Source organism: Panthera leo, chromosome F2 (genome assembly GCF_018350215.1).
Source record: "Panthera leo isolate Ple1 chromosome F2, P.leo_Ple1_pat1.1, whole genome shotgun sequence".
NCBI lineage: Eukaryota > Metazoa > Chordata > Mammalia > Carnivora > Felidae > Panthera > Panthera leo.
In genome coordinates, this window is record NC_056695.1 from 6,339,149 (window position 1) to 6,357,796 (window position 18,648).

At 43.9% G+C, this 18,648-nt stretch overlaps 1 protein-coding gene and 1 long non-coding RNA gene across 2 annotated transcripts in view; one reads left to right on the plus strand and one right to left on the minus strand.

Moving 5' to 3' along the window:
- LOC122211269 overlaps window positions 1-15,397 on the minus strand; it is a 42,343-nt gene extending 26,946 nt beyond the window's left edge. The window contains exons 1-3 of the mRNA XM_042924390.1: window positions 15,337-15,397; window positions 15,168-15,286; window positions 14,526-14,602 (exon numbers count right to left, since the gene is read on the minus strand). Coding sequence (XP_042780324.1) covers window positions 14,526-14,602; window positions 15,168-15,286; window positions 15,337-15,397 — 257 coding nt within the window. The remainder of the gene's footprint in view (window positions 1-14,525; window positions 14,603-15,167; window positions 15,287-15,336) is intronic.
- A 1,065-nt stretch (window positions 15,398-16,462) lies between these two features.
- LOC122211296 lies at window positions 16,463-17,971 on the plus strand. Its single transcript, XR_006198614.1, has 2 exons — window positions 16,463-16,500; window positions 17,628-17,971. It is a non-coding gene; the product is annotated as an uncharacterized LOC122211296 (long non-coding RNA).
- The last annotated feature ends 677 nt before the right edge of the window (window positions 17,972-18,648 follow it).

Here is an 18,648-nt window from a genome sequence, read left to right on the forward strand (position 1 = left end):
CAGCAGCGAGGAGGCAACTACTGGGAAAAAACATCACAGGACATAGAGGCTGGGAAGTACTCTGTAAATGCCCCTTCTTCATATCCTACTCTCACATCTTTGGGGGTCATGTGCAAGTGGAAAACTCCGAGCCTTAGTTTCTTCACCTGCAAAACTTCCCCCCTACTATTTTCTGATAAGTAAATAAGATAGTCTACCTGTTGAGAATAATCAATAGGAGATGAAGAATAGTCACTGAAAGATATGTCAAAAGAATGAAAAGGTTGGCACTCCTCAGTGGCTCAGGCGGTTAAGAGTCCAACTCTTGATTTAGGCTCAGGTCATGAGCCCAGGGTCATGGCATAGAGCCCCACACTGAGTTCTTCACTGAGCGTGGAGCCTGCTTAAGATTCTCTGTCTGTTTCTCCCCCTCCACCTCTCTCCCCCAATCTTTGGTTGGCCTTTTCATTCTTTTCATTATTATTATTTTTTAGAGAGTGAGAGAACGAGAGATTGGGGGAGACGTCTCTACTTTCAATACTAAGAAAAAAACAAACAATCCAAGTAAAAATGGGCCAAAGATTGAACAGGTCCTTCACCAAAGAACAAACGCAGATGGAAAAAGCATATGAAAATATGTTCAACATCACCAGTTATTAGGGAAATGCAAATCAAAATGACAATGGGATACGTCTACCCACTTACCGGAATTTCTATAATTAAAGTCTGACCATATGTATCAGTGGTAAAGATACAGAGCAACCGAACTCTCATACACTGCTGGTGGGATTGTTTAAAATGGTACTTTGGAAACCATGCTGGAGAGCAGTTTGGCAGTGTCTTAAAAAATTAAACATATGCTTCCCATTTCACTCTCAGGTATTTACTCAAGGGAAATAAAAACCTACATACGGAAAGAAAATGATAGAGTAGGAAGCTCCAAAGATCCATTCCTCCACCTAAACAGCTATTGAACTGGCAGAATTGTCTGAATCAAATGTTCTGGAACGCTATAGAGTCAGTCAAACATTTGCAACACCCAGGGGAAAAGATGATGAAGAGGCTGGTAAATGTTAGCAAATTTCAGCATTTTGTGGGGTGTTACTCCCCATCCTCCTGGTAGGAGGCAGTGGGGGAAGCTGAACTTGTTCCTGGTACAGCTTTCTGGAGCCAGAGTGGCCAGTAAGGACCTTCCCCTCCCTACATCCAGATTGTGTGTTCTTAGTGCCGATGCTCCTTTTGATCACTGAGGGGCCAGCACAAAGGCTGACGGCCACAGTTTTAACCCTCAAAGGCTGAAGCAGCTCCCAGGAGATTTAAAAAGGCAATATTCCCGCCCCCCCCCCCCCCGCCACCGTTGGGAGTCAGACATTTAAGAAAATCATTTTTAGGCCACTGGCTGATCACAGAGATAACAGAACATAAACTTCAATCACTACATACAATGAGGAATAGACACTTTACCAAAAAAAGGAAAAAAAAAGTTTGGAAAAGTCACAAACGGATAAATCCAACCCTTCATAAGCAAGACTTAGCAATCACTGAGGGCTGAGAGGATTATATTTTCAGAATTACACAACACTCAAAATGTTGAGTTTTGAACAAAAAATAGTAAAACATACAAAGAAACAGGCAAACACAGCTGATTTACAGGAAAAAAGATAAGAATTTGGAAGCAATCATCCTCTAGGAAGACCAAATATTAGAATTACTTGTCAAAGATGTTAAATCGACTCTCTTAAAGGTATACAATGAATTTAAAGGAAACCCTGGACAAAGAACTAAAGGGAATAAGGAAAATGATGTAAGAAAAACATGAGAATATCAGTAAAGACATAGGAAATTTAATAATAAACCAAACAAATTCTCAAGCTGATGAGTACAATAGCTACAACAAAACACTCAGTAGAGAGGTTCAACATCAGATTTGAGCAAGCAGAAGAAAGGATTGGTGAACTTGAAATTATGCAGCACGAAGAAAAGAAGGAAAAAAGAATGAATAAAAATGAACAGAGTCTGTGGGACATCATCAAACTCATCAACATTCTCATTTTAGGAGTTCCAAAGAAGACGAGAGATAGAACGGGCAGATAAAATATTTGAAGAAATCATGTCCCAAAAGTTCTCAAGTCTGAGGAAACACATGAATGTACACATCCAAGAATATCAATCAATTCCAAGGAGGATAAACTCAAAGAGATTTACACCACGACACATTTTACAGTCAACTTGTTGAAACCCAAAGAAGGAATTTAGAAAGCAGGAAGAGAAAACTAATTCATCACCTACAAAGGATCCACTCTACAATGAAGAGTCGATTTCCCTTGGGGCGCCCGGGGGGGCTCAGAAGCTCGAGCACTGAGTTCGGCTCAGGTCAGGATCTCATGGCTTGTGGATTTGAGCCCCATATCAGGCTCTGCGTTGACAGTGTGGAGCCTGCTTGAGATTCTGTCTCTTTCCCCCTCTCTCTGCCCCTCCCCCACTACCAGTTTCTCTCAAAAATAAAATTTTAAGAACATTTAAAAAGTTATTAATGAAAAAAAAGGACCGCTAAAGAGAATCTCTTGGGCTCAAATGAAAGGACACTGAAGAGTAACTCCTAGTCGTAAGAAAAAAGGAAAGAACACTGGTAAAGGTAACCACAGGGGTAAATATGAAAGCCAGTATTACTGTACTTTTCGTATCGTTTGCAACTTCTCTCTTCTTCCTATATAATAGCCAAACGCAGAATACAATGATTTTAAATCAATATTAATGGCTATGCAATGCACAAGACAATAATAGTTGGAGTAGGAATAGAGATGTATAGGATTGGAGTATACACTATTGAAACTGAATCAACATTATGTAAAACACACTGTTACGTGTTCATTGTAATCTCTAAGGTCATTAAGAAATAACTTTTAAAAAGGGAATCAAAGCGGTACCCTACCCAGAAAAGGGAGGGCAGTAATAAAGAAACTGAGGAACAGAAAGCATAAAAGACGTACCAAAAACAAATTGGAAAAGAGAAGTAAATCCTTCTTTATCAGTAAACTTGTTAAATGAAAATAACTGTCCTATGAAAAACATAAATTGAAATGTTGGATAAAATACATCCTCCATCCAGATGCTAGATATTCACTTTAGATGTAGGTACGCACAAAAAATTGAAAGTAAAAAGATGGAAAAGATATCTCATGCTAAGGGTAACCAAAAGGCAGCTGGGTTGCTAGATTACTATCAGAAACAATAGACTTTAGGGGCGCCTGGGTGGCTCAGTCGGTTGAGCGTCTGACTTCGACTCAGGTCATGATCTCGCGGTCCATGAGTTCGAGCCCTGCTTGGGCTCTGTGCTGACAGCTCGGAGCCTGGAGCCTGCTTTGGATTCTGTGTCTCTCGCTCTCTGCCCCTCCCCCACTCATGCTTGCACGCTCTCTCTCTCTCTCTCTCTCTCCTTTTCAAAAATAAATAAACATTAAAAATATTTTTAAAAAGGAAAAAGAGAAAATAGACTTTAAATCAAAACGGGTTATGAGAAACAGAGACTCTTAATAAAAGGTTCAACACAATAAGAGGATATAACAATTATAAACACACAGGCACCAACAACACAGGCCCCAAAATATATATAGCAAAAACCTAAGGAGAAATAGACTTTTCTACAATAGTAGTTGGAGACTAAAATGCCTAACTTTCAATAATGGATGCAACAACCAGAGAGATGATAAATAAAGAGACAGAGGAATTAAACAACACTATAAACCAATTGTATACATACAGAACAGACGTATACAGAATACTCTACCCAAGAAGAGAAGAATTCACATTCTTCTCAAGAATACATGCAATATTCTCCAGGATAAACTATTTGTTAGGCTACACAATAAGGCTTTTTGCTGTGTTTTTTTTTTTAATGTTTATTTTTTTGAGAGAGAGAGACAGAATGCGAGCCGGGGAGGGGCAGAGAGAGAGGGACACACAGAACCTGAAGAAGGCTCCAGGCTCCGAGCTGTCACCACACAGAGCGAGGTGGTGTTCAAAGCCACCAATCGAGAGATCATGACCTGAGCCAAAGTGAGATGCCTAACCCACTGAACCACCCAGGTTCCCCAGGCTACACAATAAGTCTTAATAAATTTTAAAAAGATTCCAATCTTATAAAACATCTTTTCTGATCTCAGTGGAATGCAACTAGAAATCAGTAGCCGAAGAAAAATTGGAAAAGTCACAACTAGGTGGACATTGAATGGCACACGCTTAAACAACCAATGGGTGAGAGAAGAAATCACAAGGAAAATGAAAATGCCTTTAGTCGAAGACAAACAAAAACACAACATACCAAAACTCATGGATTGCAACAAAGGTAGTCCAGAGAGGGAAATCTGTATCTGTAAATGCACACACTGAAAAAGATCTCAAGTCAATACCCTAATTGTACATCTTAAGGAATTTTTTAAAAGGGTAACCTAAACTCAAAACTAGTAGAAGGAAGGAAATAGTAAAGGTTAGAGCAGATACAGATAAAAGAGAGAATAAAAGGACAATAGAGAAAATCAATGAAACCAAAGTTGGTTCCTTGAAAAAAAAAAATCAACAAAACTGACAAACAAGACTGACCAAAAAAAAGAAAAACAGAAAAATACTTCAATTACTAGAATCAGAAATGAAAGCGATTATACCAATTATACATAAATAAAAAGGATAAGAGAATACTGTGATAAATTATACACCAAAAATTTGATTAACTAGGTGAAATGGACAAATTGCTAGAAACACGCAATCAACATAAACTAACTCATGAAGAAGTAAAAAAAATCGGAATAGACCCATAAATAGTAACGAGATTAAATCGATAATCACAAAACCCCCAACAAAGAAAATCCTGGGGCTGAATGGCTTCACCAATCCTTCTCAAAATCATCCCTCCCATAAAAACTGAAGAAGAATGAACATGTCCCGATTAATTCGATGAGGCCCAAAATACCCTGATACCAAAGCCAGAAAAAGACGCTACAAGAAAAGAAAGCTTCAGGCCAATATTCCTGATGAATAAAAATGCAAAAAACCTCCACAAAATCCTAGCAAAAGCTGAATTCGCTGTGAACAGGTGGAATTCTCAGTTGCAAGGATGGTCAAGGCGGCCAGGTTTCAGTTATACATGATGAGCAAGTTCTAGAAATCTAATGTACATCAGGTTGACTATAGTTAATAATATTGTACTGCATACTAGAAATTTGCCAGAAGAGTAGCTCTCAGGAGCCCCTGGGTGGTTAAGTCGATCAAGTGTCCGACTTCAGCTCAAGTCATGTTCTCGCAGTTCGTGGGTTCGAGTCCCACATCGGGCTCAGAGCGTAGAGGCTGCTTCAGATTCATTTCCCTCTCTCTCTACCCCTCTCCTGCTCATGCTCTGTCTCTCTTTGTCTCTCACAAATAAATAAATGTTAAAAAAATTAAAAAAGAGTAGTTCTCAGATGCTCTCACTGCCAAAAAATAAAAGTAACTATGTGAGATGGATATGTTAATTGGTTTGATTGTAATAATCATTTAACTATATATATATATATATATATATACACATATATATATATATATATACATATATATGTGTATATATTTATGTTTATTTAACTATATATATATATACACATATATATGTGTGTATATATATATATGTATATATATCAAAGGATACTATTTTATACCTTAAATATTTACATTTTATTAAATAAAGGAAAAATAAGAAAATGACTCTTAAGCTATGAAGCAAGAAAAGACAGTAATGGAGGAAGAAAGGGCTTATTTGCTCACGTGAGAAGCACAACTGGGCTGTGTCCTCAGTGCGTCTGTGCATGGTCACAGCAAATTATCCCCAGGTTTTTCGTTTAAGGCAGAAATCAGTTAGCTACAGCCTATTTTTACAAATGAAGTGTGATTGGAACACACACATGCAAAGATTTCACGCCCTCCCCCCCCCCCAAAAAACCTGGCATATTATATATTTAAAAAAAAACTTGACATATCATTGGTGCTGAAAAGCAAACACCACAGTGTTGCAGGGTATAAAAGCAATATGTGAAAAGCAGTTGCATTTCTATACGCTAGAAATGAACACTACAAAAATGAAATTAAGGAAACAATTTCACTTACAATCGCATCAAAAGGAATAAAATAGCAATAAAGTACCAAAGAGACAACAGAGTTGTGCGCTGAGAACTGTAATGTATTGCTGAAGGAAATTTTAAAAGGCCTGAATAAAATGGAAAAAAAAATCTTCATTTTCATCAATTAGGAGATTTAATATTGTTCAGATGAACCACTCCCCAAAGTGATCTTCAGTTTCAACGACACCTCTATCAAAATCCGAACACGTTTGCTGGTTTTCTTTTCTCTTCCTTTGTTTTGTTTTGACCTACCCAGGCCCACTGATCCCCCAAGACAGCTCACAGAACTCACGATGTAGTCATACTTCTCACTAAGATTTATTACAAGGAAGGAAAAGAAGGGAAAACTAGCAAAAGAAGTAGGCGTAAGATCAAAGCCGGGAGGAAGCCAGGTGCAAGGTGCCAAGGACTGTCTCCCAGTGGAGTCACAAAGGCCATGCTTACTTCTTCCAGCAATGAATTGTGACAACACAGGTCTTTACACCGTGTCCCCAGTGACTCAGCACCTAAGGCGTTTCCTTAAGGCTAGCCATCTAGACACCCGCTGCCTTGCACTTAACCAAAACGACTCCCCAAAGCAAGGCAAGTGCTCAGCATAAGCCACGTTGTCTGCGTGATTTACAGGCAATGGATTGTAGCCTTCCAAATCTCAGTCCAGCATGTGGGGTTTGGAGGTCCTCACTCCCATTCTCACAAGAAGAAGACAACTTGAAATCAAAACTCTTCCAGGATCCACAAGAGAACTGAGGTCCCAGGGCAGAGTGCTGCCCCCAACACTGGAGTGGCAGACCGAGAGAAACACAGCTTACTTGAGCAGAATCTCACAAGTAGAAGTTGCTGACACGAAGACTTTAAACCGTAACTTAAGAATTGCTGGGGGCACTAATTGGGAATTAAAATTACTGAGAACCAAATAAAAGTAAGTTGAGAACTAGTTGAGAATTAAAAACTCCTGGGGATCTGGTCTTATGGGGGACCCCATGCTTTTGTGAGTTTCACCTCCAGGAGTCGCACATCAGGTTCTCAGGTTTTCGAAAGACGGGAGGAAAATCCCTTAGTGCTTCCGGCAGGAGGAGGGGAAAGTAGCCATTCTGAAATACCCCCCGACAGCATTCTGCTCTTAACAAGGCGTGCCCTCAAGAGAAACTGTTTTATGGGAAGTTAACAAACCTGAGGGAAGGGTAATACCAATCTCTGGCCCTCTCTACCTTTCCTGAAACCCCAGAATGGAGAACTGAAATAAAGATACCTGTGAAGATCATATCCCAGGGGTACAGGCTCACTAAAAGACTGAGACCTAATCATACAACTACCCAAGGTCTCCTTTCCCACCACATCTTAACACTGGATCAAGATCACTCGTGCAAAATAATAGGCGGTTATTGTGAAAAGGCGGCAGCTTCTCTTTAATTATTCTCTAGGAAAACCCAAAGACAACAGAGAACACAAAACCAAAGATGCTGGAAGTTTTATTCTTTGACACCTACAGCTGTAACACAGCCTAACCCCTAACCAGATAAACATAAAACTTCACACTAAAGGCCTATCTACTCTAGTTTCCATTACTCAATATTGTACATCCACCTTTCAACAGAAAATTACAAGGCATACTAAAAGTAAAAATAAACAGAAGAGACCAAGAAAGGATAAGACCCAGACTCAGATATGGCACATTTTGGGAATATTATACAGGGGAGTTAAAGATTAATATATGCAATATGATAAGGGCTTTAATGGGAAAAGTGGAAACATGCAAGAAAGCAGTAGTAATGTAAGCAGGGAGATGGAAAGATCTTTCCTTTCTTTAAGAAAGAATTACAAGGAAATGCTAGAAATAAAAAGTATAGTAACAAATGAGGAATGTCTTTAAGGGTTCATCAGTAGACTGGACAGAAGGAAGAAAAGACTCAGTAAGTATGGAGACAAGTCAATAGGAAGTTCTAAAACCGAAACACAAAACGAAGAATGAATGAAAAAGAACAGAATGTCCAAAACTGTGAGACAATTACTAAAGGAATAACACAAACATGATTAGAATATCAGAAGGAAAGGCGAGAAAGGAATCGAAGAAATATTTGAAGTAAGAATTGCTGAGACTTTTCCAAAATCAAAGAGAGACACAAAATCACAGATACAGGAAGCTCAAGGAACACCAAATAGTATTTTTTTAAAAACTCCATATCTACATAAGCACATCATATTCAAAGTGTAGAAAATCAAAGATAAAGAGAAACTCTGGTAAGAAATAAGAGGAATAAGTGTCTCACTTATAGAAGAACAGGGTGATATTTACATTGGACTTCTCTTCAGAAACCATGCCAGTAAGAAGAGAATGGAGTGAACTATCTAGAGTATTGAAAGAAGTCAACATAGAATTCGGTATCCAGAAAAATTATTCCTTTGTTTTTTAAATGTTTATTTATTTTGAGAGAAAGAGTGCACATGCATGAACAGGGGAGATGCAGAGAGAGAGAGAGGGAGAGAGAGAATCCCAAGCAGTCTCTGCACTATCAGTGCAAAGGCAGGTGTGGGGCTCAGTCTCATGAAACCATGAGATCATGATCTGAATCAAAATCAAGAGTCAGATGCTTAACCAACTGAGTCACCGGGCACCCTGACAGCAAAATTATTCTTAAAAAGTGAAAGAAGGGGTAACTGAGTGGCTCAGTCAGTTAAGCTTCTGACTCTTGGTTTTGGCTCAGGTCATGATCTCATGCTTGGGAAGACTGAGCTTTGCAATGGGCTCTCTGCTGTCAGCATGGAGCCTCCTTTGGGATATTCATTCTCTCTCTCTCTCTCTATCTCTCTCTCTCTCTCTCTCTCTCTCTCTCTGTCCCTGGCCAGTTCTTGCTCTCTCTCTCTCTCAGAATAAATAAACTTTAAAAAAATGCTTTTAAGTGAAAGAAAAATAAAGGCTTTCTCAGAAAAACAAAAATGAGGAAATTTGTTGACATTACTTGCTTTGTCTCGGAGCCCCTGACACCCTCATGTTTATACACACAGATATACTAGATATAGAGGGGAGAATACATATACATAAATAGATAGAAAGATAGATAGATTAGATAGATAGATAGATAGATAGATAGATAGATAGATAGATAGACAGACATGGGTATATATACCGAGTGATAGCTATAGATATATTTTCTGCACTGTAATTGGGTAGAGCCAAGAAACAATAATACACGAGTAGAAAGGAGCACACTTATCACCCATATCTTGGTTTCTAATTCCATTCTCCAATAAAAGGAAGCAAGGATCCTAGGAGAAATGCCTGATCCCAGGGCTGTGGCAGGGAATACACAAGAACATCTTACAGTGCTACAAATAATGAAGAGCTTGTAAAAGGATGGGGACAGGTCACAGGTATACAAGACACAACTGAAAGAGCTTGCACTAGACAAAGCTTAAACAATCTGAGGGGGAAAAAAATCAGTAAATTAGTATTGGATTTAACCCAAGTACAAGATAAATATCTAGAACTACATACCGATATAAATGAATGACTAAATAAATAAATAAATGGGAGAAAAGAGACAACTCTCCACGTAGGAGAATTTTAAATAATTTAGGTAAATACTCTGTTTTCAGGAACCTTGAACATGGGCTGCACTTAGTAGTTTCCTTCCAAAGAATACAGTATGGAAATGGGAGGAAAAGAATCAGTTCACAGTAGGGACACCCGACATGCATGAACTCAGCCAGGTGATTATGGTCACTATAAACAGTGATACCATCTTGATAGCACGCTCCCTTGATAGGTGAGAAGAATGACACTTTATCTCTGTATTTCCTCAAACCCATACCCCTTTCTAATTATGAGGGAACACATCAGATAAATCCCCACTGAGGGATAGTTTCAAAGGGGGCCGAGATGACTGAACAGCATGGATGTTCTCAGCTTCTGAAATGCAGCTACATCAACTCCGAACCATTTTGCATACCTAGGAAATTGATCTGAGGATTGACATTAGCAATCTGTATAACTTGAGCCACAGAATTCAGCAGGTATGTGCTCTGGAGAGGGGAACTGGGAGAGAGAAGCCATGGAGGGTAGGGAGCTGTTTTTGCAGCGAGAGGACAGAGAAGGGTTGGGGGGGATAGTGTGGTACAATGGGAGAGTACAGGAAAAGCACTCCCCACCAAAGTAGCTGGACAGAAAGAGAAAGAGTGGAAACAGTCACAAAGGACTGAACACGAAATCTGTTCCCCAAAACCACTGACAGTGATAAGGGAGACAGTTTCAATACCATTAGGGCTCTATCAACAGGGGAGTGCAAAGTCAGAAATTCTGGAGCTCAATACCAGGTGGTTCTCTGGCGAGGAAGCAAGGCGAATCCCCAGGAGCACGCAGTGAGATCCAAGGGGTCCATAGGTCACATGGGGAGAAGCCCTTCCCCTGAATGGAGGTCATTTCTTTTTTTTTTTTTTTTTTTTTTTTTTTTGAAGGTTTAATTTTTTTAATTTTTTTATATTTTTTATTAATAGAACTTGTGTCTGGAGAATGAGATCCAGAGGCCAAACATCTGCCTGGCACACAGAGTTAGCCAGCCCTTGAAGCCAGCCCCGAATGCTCACCCATGCCCTATCAGGCGCCCTCCACCTCAAGGGAGAGCTTGCAATGCTGTTGGTTCATCCCTGGTCCCCTCCCAGGAACTAAACCTCACCCTAGCCATAGATCTGGCCTCTAGGGATGCCATGCCCCACCTGTGGGCCAAGAACAGAACTGGTGCTCATAGCCAACTGAGATTTCTTCAGAGAGGAAGCCAGAGTTCTTCATGACCAGTGCAAGGCCGGGTGGGCCTGCAATCTATCTATTATCTATCTATCTATCTATCTATCTATCTATCTATCTATAATCTATTGGAGAGATCGCTTTAAAGGAATGGGCCCTTGGGTTTGTAGAAATTTGGGGAATCCAAAGTTTGAAGAGGAAGGCTTGCTGGCTGAGGACTCAAGAGAAAGGTGCAGTTCGAATCCAAAGGCTGTCTACCATGGAACGAGGAAGAGCCAGTGTTGCAGATGTGCATCATGAGCCCAGACCTCGGCCTGAGATGCTTGCCCACACCCTGGAACCAAATGCTAAGCCTGACCGCAACATTAACACACACCCTCAACTCAGCCCTCTGGGCAGGTCACTCACTGCATGGCTGTTGTTTCAGAGTCTGTGTCCTTCAGTGGCTTGATCATAACCCTACCCACGGTTCTTGCCCTCAGGGGGACCACTCACTAGGTAGTCAGCAAACAACAGAATCGGGGCCCACACCAGGCACTCAATGATTCAGGGAGAAGCCCAGAAGTTCCCCATGCCACTTCCAAGGTAATGACGGGGCTACAGAAGGGCATTCTGAACCCACTCCTACCCCTCACCCACATCATCGGCTGGCCCTCTAGCCCAAACCCTCAGCCTGATGCTCACCCTGTCCCATGCCCTCAACACAGTCGTCTGGGGGGAACACGGCCCTGATGTTGGTTTTCACCTTGTCTCCTCCAGGGACCTAAACCTAACCCTAACCCTCACCTTGGCTGTGGTCTTAGGGGTCCCGCATCCTAGGTCTGTAGAAAGAATGGACTTGAGACCCCTGACCTGAACGACATTCGCAGGGAAGAATACAGCAGATCACTATGACGTTTCATGTCTGGGGTGGAACTCCACAAAGGGATCCCCAGCTAAAGCTGAAGCCTGTCCTAGACTATCGGCCAATCCCTGAAGCCAAACCCTAAATCTGATCCACACCCTGGTATGTGCTCTCAACCATTCCCACAGGGGAGATGACTGCACTGCTTGCGGTACACCCCGTGCCACCCTCAGGAACCGAACCCTGTCCCTATCTAAGTCTCTGGCTCTGAGATTGTCCAACAAACCAGGGTGAGGAGAGAAGTGACTTGAGGCACTTCACTGGTGCGGAACAGCTCAGCGAGAAAGCCTGATGTTGACAATGACATTTCCATGCTTTTGAGGCTTGTGCCTAGAGAATGAGATACCCAAACCTCCAAAGAGCCCAAACCTCCACCTTGCACACAGTGTTATCTGGCCTTTCAAGACAGCCCCAAATGCTCTCCAGTGCCCTATCAGGTGCCCCCCACTCAGACCACGGGGGAGAGCTTGCAATGCTGTTGGTTCATCCCCGGTCCCCTCTTAGGACCTAAACTGAACCCTAGCCATTGGTCTGGCCTCTAGGGGCGCCATGCCCCACCTGGGGCCAGGAACAGAACTGGTGTTCAAGCCACCTGAGATTTCTTCAAGGAGGAAGCCAGAAGTTCATCATGACAAGTACAAGGCCATATGGGCCTGTAATCTATCTATCTATCTATCTATCTATCTATCTATCTATCATCTATCTATATACCTATTATCTATCTAATTATCAATCTACACCAATGTATCTTCCTATCACCTATCAGGTGTAGCTTCCTATCACCTATCTATCACGTATCTTTCAATCTAGCTACCTAGCTAGCTGTCTTCCACCTATCTGTCGCCTATCATCTTATCCTTTTATCTGTCTATCTACCTATCTATCACCTATCATCTTATCTAAATATCTAGTATCTATCTATTTGTCCGTCTGTCTATCTATCATCTAAATATTGGTGAGATTTCTTTAAAGGAATGGACCCTGTGGTTGTGGAAGTTTGGTGAGTCCAAAGCTTGAAGGGGAAGGCTTGCTGGCGGAGGACTCAAGAGAAAGGTGCAGTTCGAATCCAAAGGCGGGCTACCATGGAACTAGGAAGAGCCAGTGTTGCAGATGTGCATCACGAGCCCAGACCTCGGCCTCTCTGAGATGCTTGCCCACACCCTAGAGCCACACTCTGACAGGCTGACCTTTTCTTTTATGCAGACCTTCAACTCCTTAGATGGGGCCCAACAGGAGCCATTGGTAACCAGGGACACGGCCAGGGTTTCAGGCCAGAGACATGGCCAAGATGTCCCAGAAGAGACAGAAGTCACCCTGACTCCCTTTTCTCTCACACGCCTGGTGAAGGATGGATGCATCCAGAGACAGGCCCAGACTTCCCCCAGCTCCGTGGTTGGCCAGCAGCTGCCTTTACCTCCCCTCCAGCTTGCTGGCAGTGGGAACAACTGAATTTTTGCTTTGATGGACCAACAAACCCCATGCCTGGAGCCCCGGATCTCACTTCCTGTTTGAAGAACCTACACCTTGGACCTAGAGAAAGCAACTTGTTTGCAGTACAGGCCAGGATAGCCCAGGCCTTGTCTGTCTGGCACCTGGAACTCCTCTTAGGTCCCTCTCCCAGGGTCTGCGGTAAGTTCTTAGTCGTGACTTTGGTTCACTAGCACATTAACGACTCGCCAACCCAATGCCTTGACTTACTTCACTCGAACCAGGACACTCGGAGGCCGGAAGGCAAGACTTATCATGGCGTTGATCTCCAAGCGCATTAATTGGCTCATCCTCAATTTTTCTCTTTCGCAAATAAAATGGTTGCCATGTGCTCATCCAACCACACTTGGGTTCACCTGCGCACCCTCCCAACCCCGTCCCTCACACATAGACTAGAGATCACGGACACAGTGACAAATTCCTCACTCGCGCCTTGCAGGTGGTTGGATTTATGCATTGCCTTCAAGAGAAGTCTCTGTGGGGCGCCTGTGGGGCTCAGTCTGTTAAGCACCTAACTCCAGATCTGGCTCAGGTCCTGACCTCAAAGTCGGTGAGTTCAAGCCCCACCTTGGACTCTGCAACCACATAACAGACCCTGCAGGGTATTCTGTGTCTCTGCCCCTCTCCTTTGGACACCTTCTCTCAAAAGAAATAAATTTGAAAAACTCTCTTTGCTCCTACATACAGAACACAAACTTAGCAACTTAGAGTGCTCAAAATTCTGACTTTGCAACGGAAGATGGAGAAGGGAAAAAACAGCCTTTGAGTTTTACTTGCCTTTCAGACTCAATTTTGCTTTTCTGGGCGTCGCGCAGCCTCTCTGATGGTGGCTCCTGCCGCGAGGGTCATCTCTCCACCTGCAGGCCTCACAGCCCACCAGGCCCAGATCCACCTGGTCTGGGCCCCCCTGCTTCAGGGTCCATGCAGTAAGTCTCCCACCTTTGGTGGATAAACCCAGTTCGAAACTGTTTTCCAATGGGAAACCTTTCGGGTCCTAAAACCCCGCAATCACCCGCTGAAGTGACCCAGACCGGTTCCCCCAGGATGACCTGGCCCTGACCTGCTCATTGGCTCCCCAGGGTGGCCTGGGGCACAAGTGTCCTGAGCACAATCCTGAGGGCGGGGGAAGGGTTGGGGGATGAGAAGGCAGCTCTGGCTTCTCCTAAGCACAATAAGCCTCAAGATCTCGCCCAGAAACGGAAGCCCCCCCAAGAACTCTCCAACCTGGATCCAGAGCCAGGCTTCCAAGGCCAAGCTGGCCCCTGACACTCACCATCCTGCAAACACATCCCGGATAATCACGGCCTTCACACAAGGAGCTCGTTCTATCAGCAGCAGGCGCTGGCGGTCCTGGAAGACGCCCGTGGGGGTGTTGGGGGGGGAGGGGGGTTGACGGCGCCCGCCTCCAGAGAGCCGAGGAGCCCACCCTGGAGAGCACGCCCAGAGCGGGACACTGCGTCCTCCCAGCGCCCTCCGCAAGGGCCCCAGGGCTGTGCGGCGGGACTTGACGGCTCTGCGAACCCCCGCGAGGGCCCCCAGGACGGTGCCGCAGACGCGATGGCTCAGACACCCTCAAGGTGGCGCCCTGGAGGTGGTGGAACCGCGAGACCTGATGGCTCCCACAGGCCCGCGAGGGCACCCCCACCCGGGCGGTGCCGGAAAGTGACAGTTGGGACACCCCCGCGATGGCCCCCAGGGCGGAGCCAGGGGACATGAGGGCTCTGACGGCCCCTCGAGTGCACCCACCCCGCCGGGCGGTGCCGGGAAGTGACCGGTGGGACACCCCCGCGACGGACCCCAGGGCGGAACTGCGAAACCTGAGGTCGCAGACCCCCGCGCGAGGGCACCCAGGGCAGAGCCCCGAGTCCTGATGGCTCCTGAAACCCCCGAGAAGACCCCCACCCGATGGCTGTACCTGGAGACGTGACGGCTCCGAAGCCCCGGCTCCCGCCCAGACGGCGCCCCCGAGACGCTCGGCGCAACTGTACCCACGAATGGCTGAAGCCGCGCTTGTTCCTCCTCCTTTATACCCCTCTGGCGGACCGGATTGAAAACCAAGGACCAGGGTCCTGCGGTGGACTTACCGCCACCTCTGGACGAGGTGGGAACTGCAACCCGGTGTGGCTCCGCAGATCTGCGATCCATTCCAAGATTTATCATTTTTTTGGTATAAAATTTTTATTTGATTTACTTTTTAATTGTATTATTATTTGTGATATAGTTGTATTAAATTACATATTAAAATAATATCAAGTAATTACAATATTTAATTATTCTTAATTAAATAATTTAAATTAAAATTATTAAATTAATAATACAAATTACTATTATTATTATCTTAATGCTAATTTATTTTTGAGACAATGCGAGAGACAGAGTGCAAGCAGCGGAGGGGCAGACAGAGGGAGACGCAGAACCCAAAGCGGGCTCCAGTCTCCTAGCTGTCAGCCCAGAGCCCGACGTGGCTCTCGAACTCACTAACTGAGAGACCATGATCTGAACCGAAGCCTGACGCTCAACCAACTGAGCCACCCAGGCGCGCCCAAAGTATTGTTTTTTTAAATATAACTTATTGTCAAATTGGTTTCCATATAACACCAGGGCTCATCCCTGCCCATCACCCAATTTCCCTTCTCCCTCACCCCTGCCTACCCTTCGTATGTTCACAGTCCTTAGGGGTCTCTTAGGGTTTGCCTCCCTCCTTCTCTGTAACTTTTTTTGTTTTCCACTTCCTCTCTCCCATGGTCTTCTGTTAAGTTTCTCAAGATCCACATAAGAGTGAAAACATGCTATCTGTCTTTCTCTTCCTGGCGTATTTCACTTAGCACAATTCCCTCCAGTTCCATCCACTTTGCTGCAAATGGGCGGATTTCATTCTTTCCCATTTCCGAGTAGTATTCCATTGTATATAGAAACCACATCTTCTTTAGCCATTCATCAGTTGGTGGACATTTAGGCTCTTTCCATTATTTGGCTATTGCTGAGAGTGCTGCTATAAACATTGGGGTACAAGTGCCCCTATGCATCAGCACTCCTGTATCCTTTGGGCAGATTCCTAACAGTGCTATTGTTGGGTCATAGGGTAGTTCTATTTTTAATTGTTTGACGAACCTCCAGGCTGCTTTCCAGAGTGGCTGCACCAGTTTGCATTCCCACCAGCAGTGCAAGAGGGTTCCCGTTTCTCCACCTCCTCGCCAGCATCTATAGGCTCCTGATTTGTTCATTATAGCCACTCTGACTGGCATGAGGTGATATCTCATGGTAGTTTTGATTTGTATTTCCCTGATGATGAGTGGCGTTGAGCATCTTTTCATGTGCCTGTTGGACATCTGGATGTCTTCCTTGGAAAAGTGTCTATTCATTTCTTCTGCCCATTTCTTCGCTGGATTATTTGTTTTTTGGGTGTGGAGTTTGGTGAGTTCTTTATAGATGTTAGACACTACCCTTTTATCCAATATGTCATTTGTAAATATCTTTTCCCCTTCCATCAGTTGCCTTTTAGTTTTGTTGATTGTTTCCTTTGCAGTACAGAAACTTTTTATCTCGATGAGATCCCAGTAGTTCATTTTTGCTTTTAATTTGCCTTTGGAGATATGTCAAGTAAGAAATTGTTTCAGCTGAGGACAAAGAGGTTTTTTCCTGCTTTCTCCTCTAGGGTTTTGATGGTTTCCTGTCTCACATTCAGGTCCTTCACCCTTTTGGAGTTTATTTTTGTGTCTGCTGTAAGAAAGTGGTCTAGTTTCATTCTTCTGCATGTTGCTGTCCAGTTCTCCCAGCACCATTTGTTAAAGAGACTGACCTTTTTCCATTGGATACTCTTTCCTGCTTTGTCAAAGATTAGGTGGCCATACATTTGTGGGCCCAATTCTGGGGTCTGTGTTCTATTCTGTTGGTCTATGTGTCTGTTTTTGTGCCAATATCACACTGTCTTGATGATTACAGCTTCGTGGTAGAGGCTAAAGTCTGGGGTTGTGATATCTCCTGCTTTGGGTTTCTTCTCCAATATTACCTTGGCTATTCTGGGTCTTTCGTGGTTCCACAGATTTTAGGATGGTTTGTTCTGGCTTTGAGAAGAATGCTGGTGTGGCGAGGTCAGCGGCTCAGTCCTCAGCAGGAAAAGGCGGTCCTTTATATTCCCAGATTTAGAGAGTACGTATGGCCTGGCAACTTGAGGGACAGTAAGAAATGAAAATGAAATAGGAGAGCTTGTTTTCATGGCTTAGCATTGCATTTTAATTAAAACACAATCATAGTCTTTTTTTTTTTTTTTTTTTACTTGTGGTCCAGCATCTTAACTGGTGGATTACTCCAGCTCAGCCAGGGGGCAGATTTGGGGGATGAGTTCAGCACATGACACATGTCGCCTCCTTTACAGGTTCACCAAGAGCCAGTGTGGTCCTTCCAACCATGGTCATTCCTTGGCTCTCAAGGGAGGGACAGCCCAGCGCCATTTCCTCCATCCAAATCTGGCTGCAATGCCTGATCCCGCACAACCACAGGCATCTCCCAGAGGCATTTTCCGGAATGCGTGGATGTTGCGAGTTTGGGTCCAGAACACTGCAATAAAATGAATGCCACTACCAAGCAGCTCAAATGAATCCTTTGGATTCCTAGTGGGAATGAAAGTTATCACTTGACTGGAGTCTGCCATGTGCAATAGCATTATGTTGAAAAAAATAACAAAAATACCATAATTAAAAAGCACTTTATGGTTTTTAACATTTTTAATATAGTCATTTTTCTTTTGAACGAGAGAGATGGAGCATGGGTGGGGGAGGGACAGAGAGAGAGGGAGACACAGAATCAAAGCAGGCTCCAGGCTCTGAGGTGTCAGCACAGAGCCCAACACTGGGCTCCCACCCGGGAGCTGTGAGATCATGACCTGAGCCGGAGTCCGTGCTTAACCACCTGAGCCACCCAGGTGCCCCTTAAAAACACTTTCGTGTTAAAAAAAATGCTAAGCATCACCTGAGCTTTCAGCAATAGGTAATCACCGATTGTAGATCACCATAGCAGATATAATAATGAAAAGAATATAACACTGGGCAAGAATTAGCAAAGCAGAGACTTGGAGGCAGCAAATGCTCTTGGAAAAGTGGCCCCAGTAGACTCGCCCTACACACTGTCACTAAAAACCCTCCATTTGCACAGAATGCAGCGCCTGCAAAGCTCAAAAAAGCAAAGCACAATAAAACGAGGTAGGCGTGTGCTGGGTAAATTGGTGGGGGAGGAGTTTTCTGCTTCTTCGTTTGGTCACTTCAGACCCAATAGGGTGGAGGCACATCTCCGCTGATCTCTCCTGCATCTGCTCTCAGAGTAGGTGGTCACCATGGGGAAGAGTGGAAGCGGGGGGGAGATGGGTGTGAGGGTCTTCTGGAGCTGGGGTGCAGGGAGAG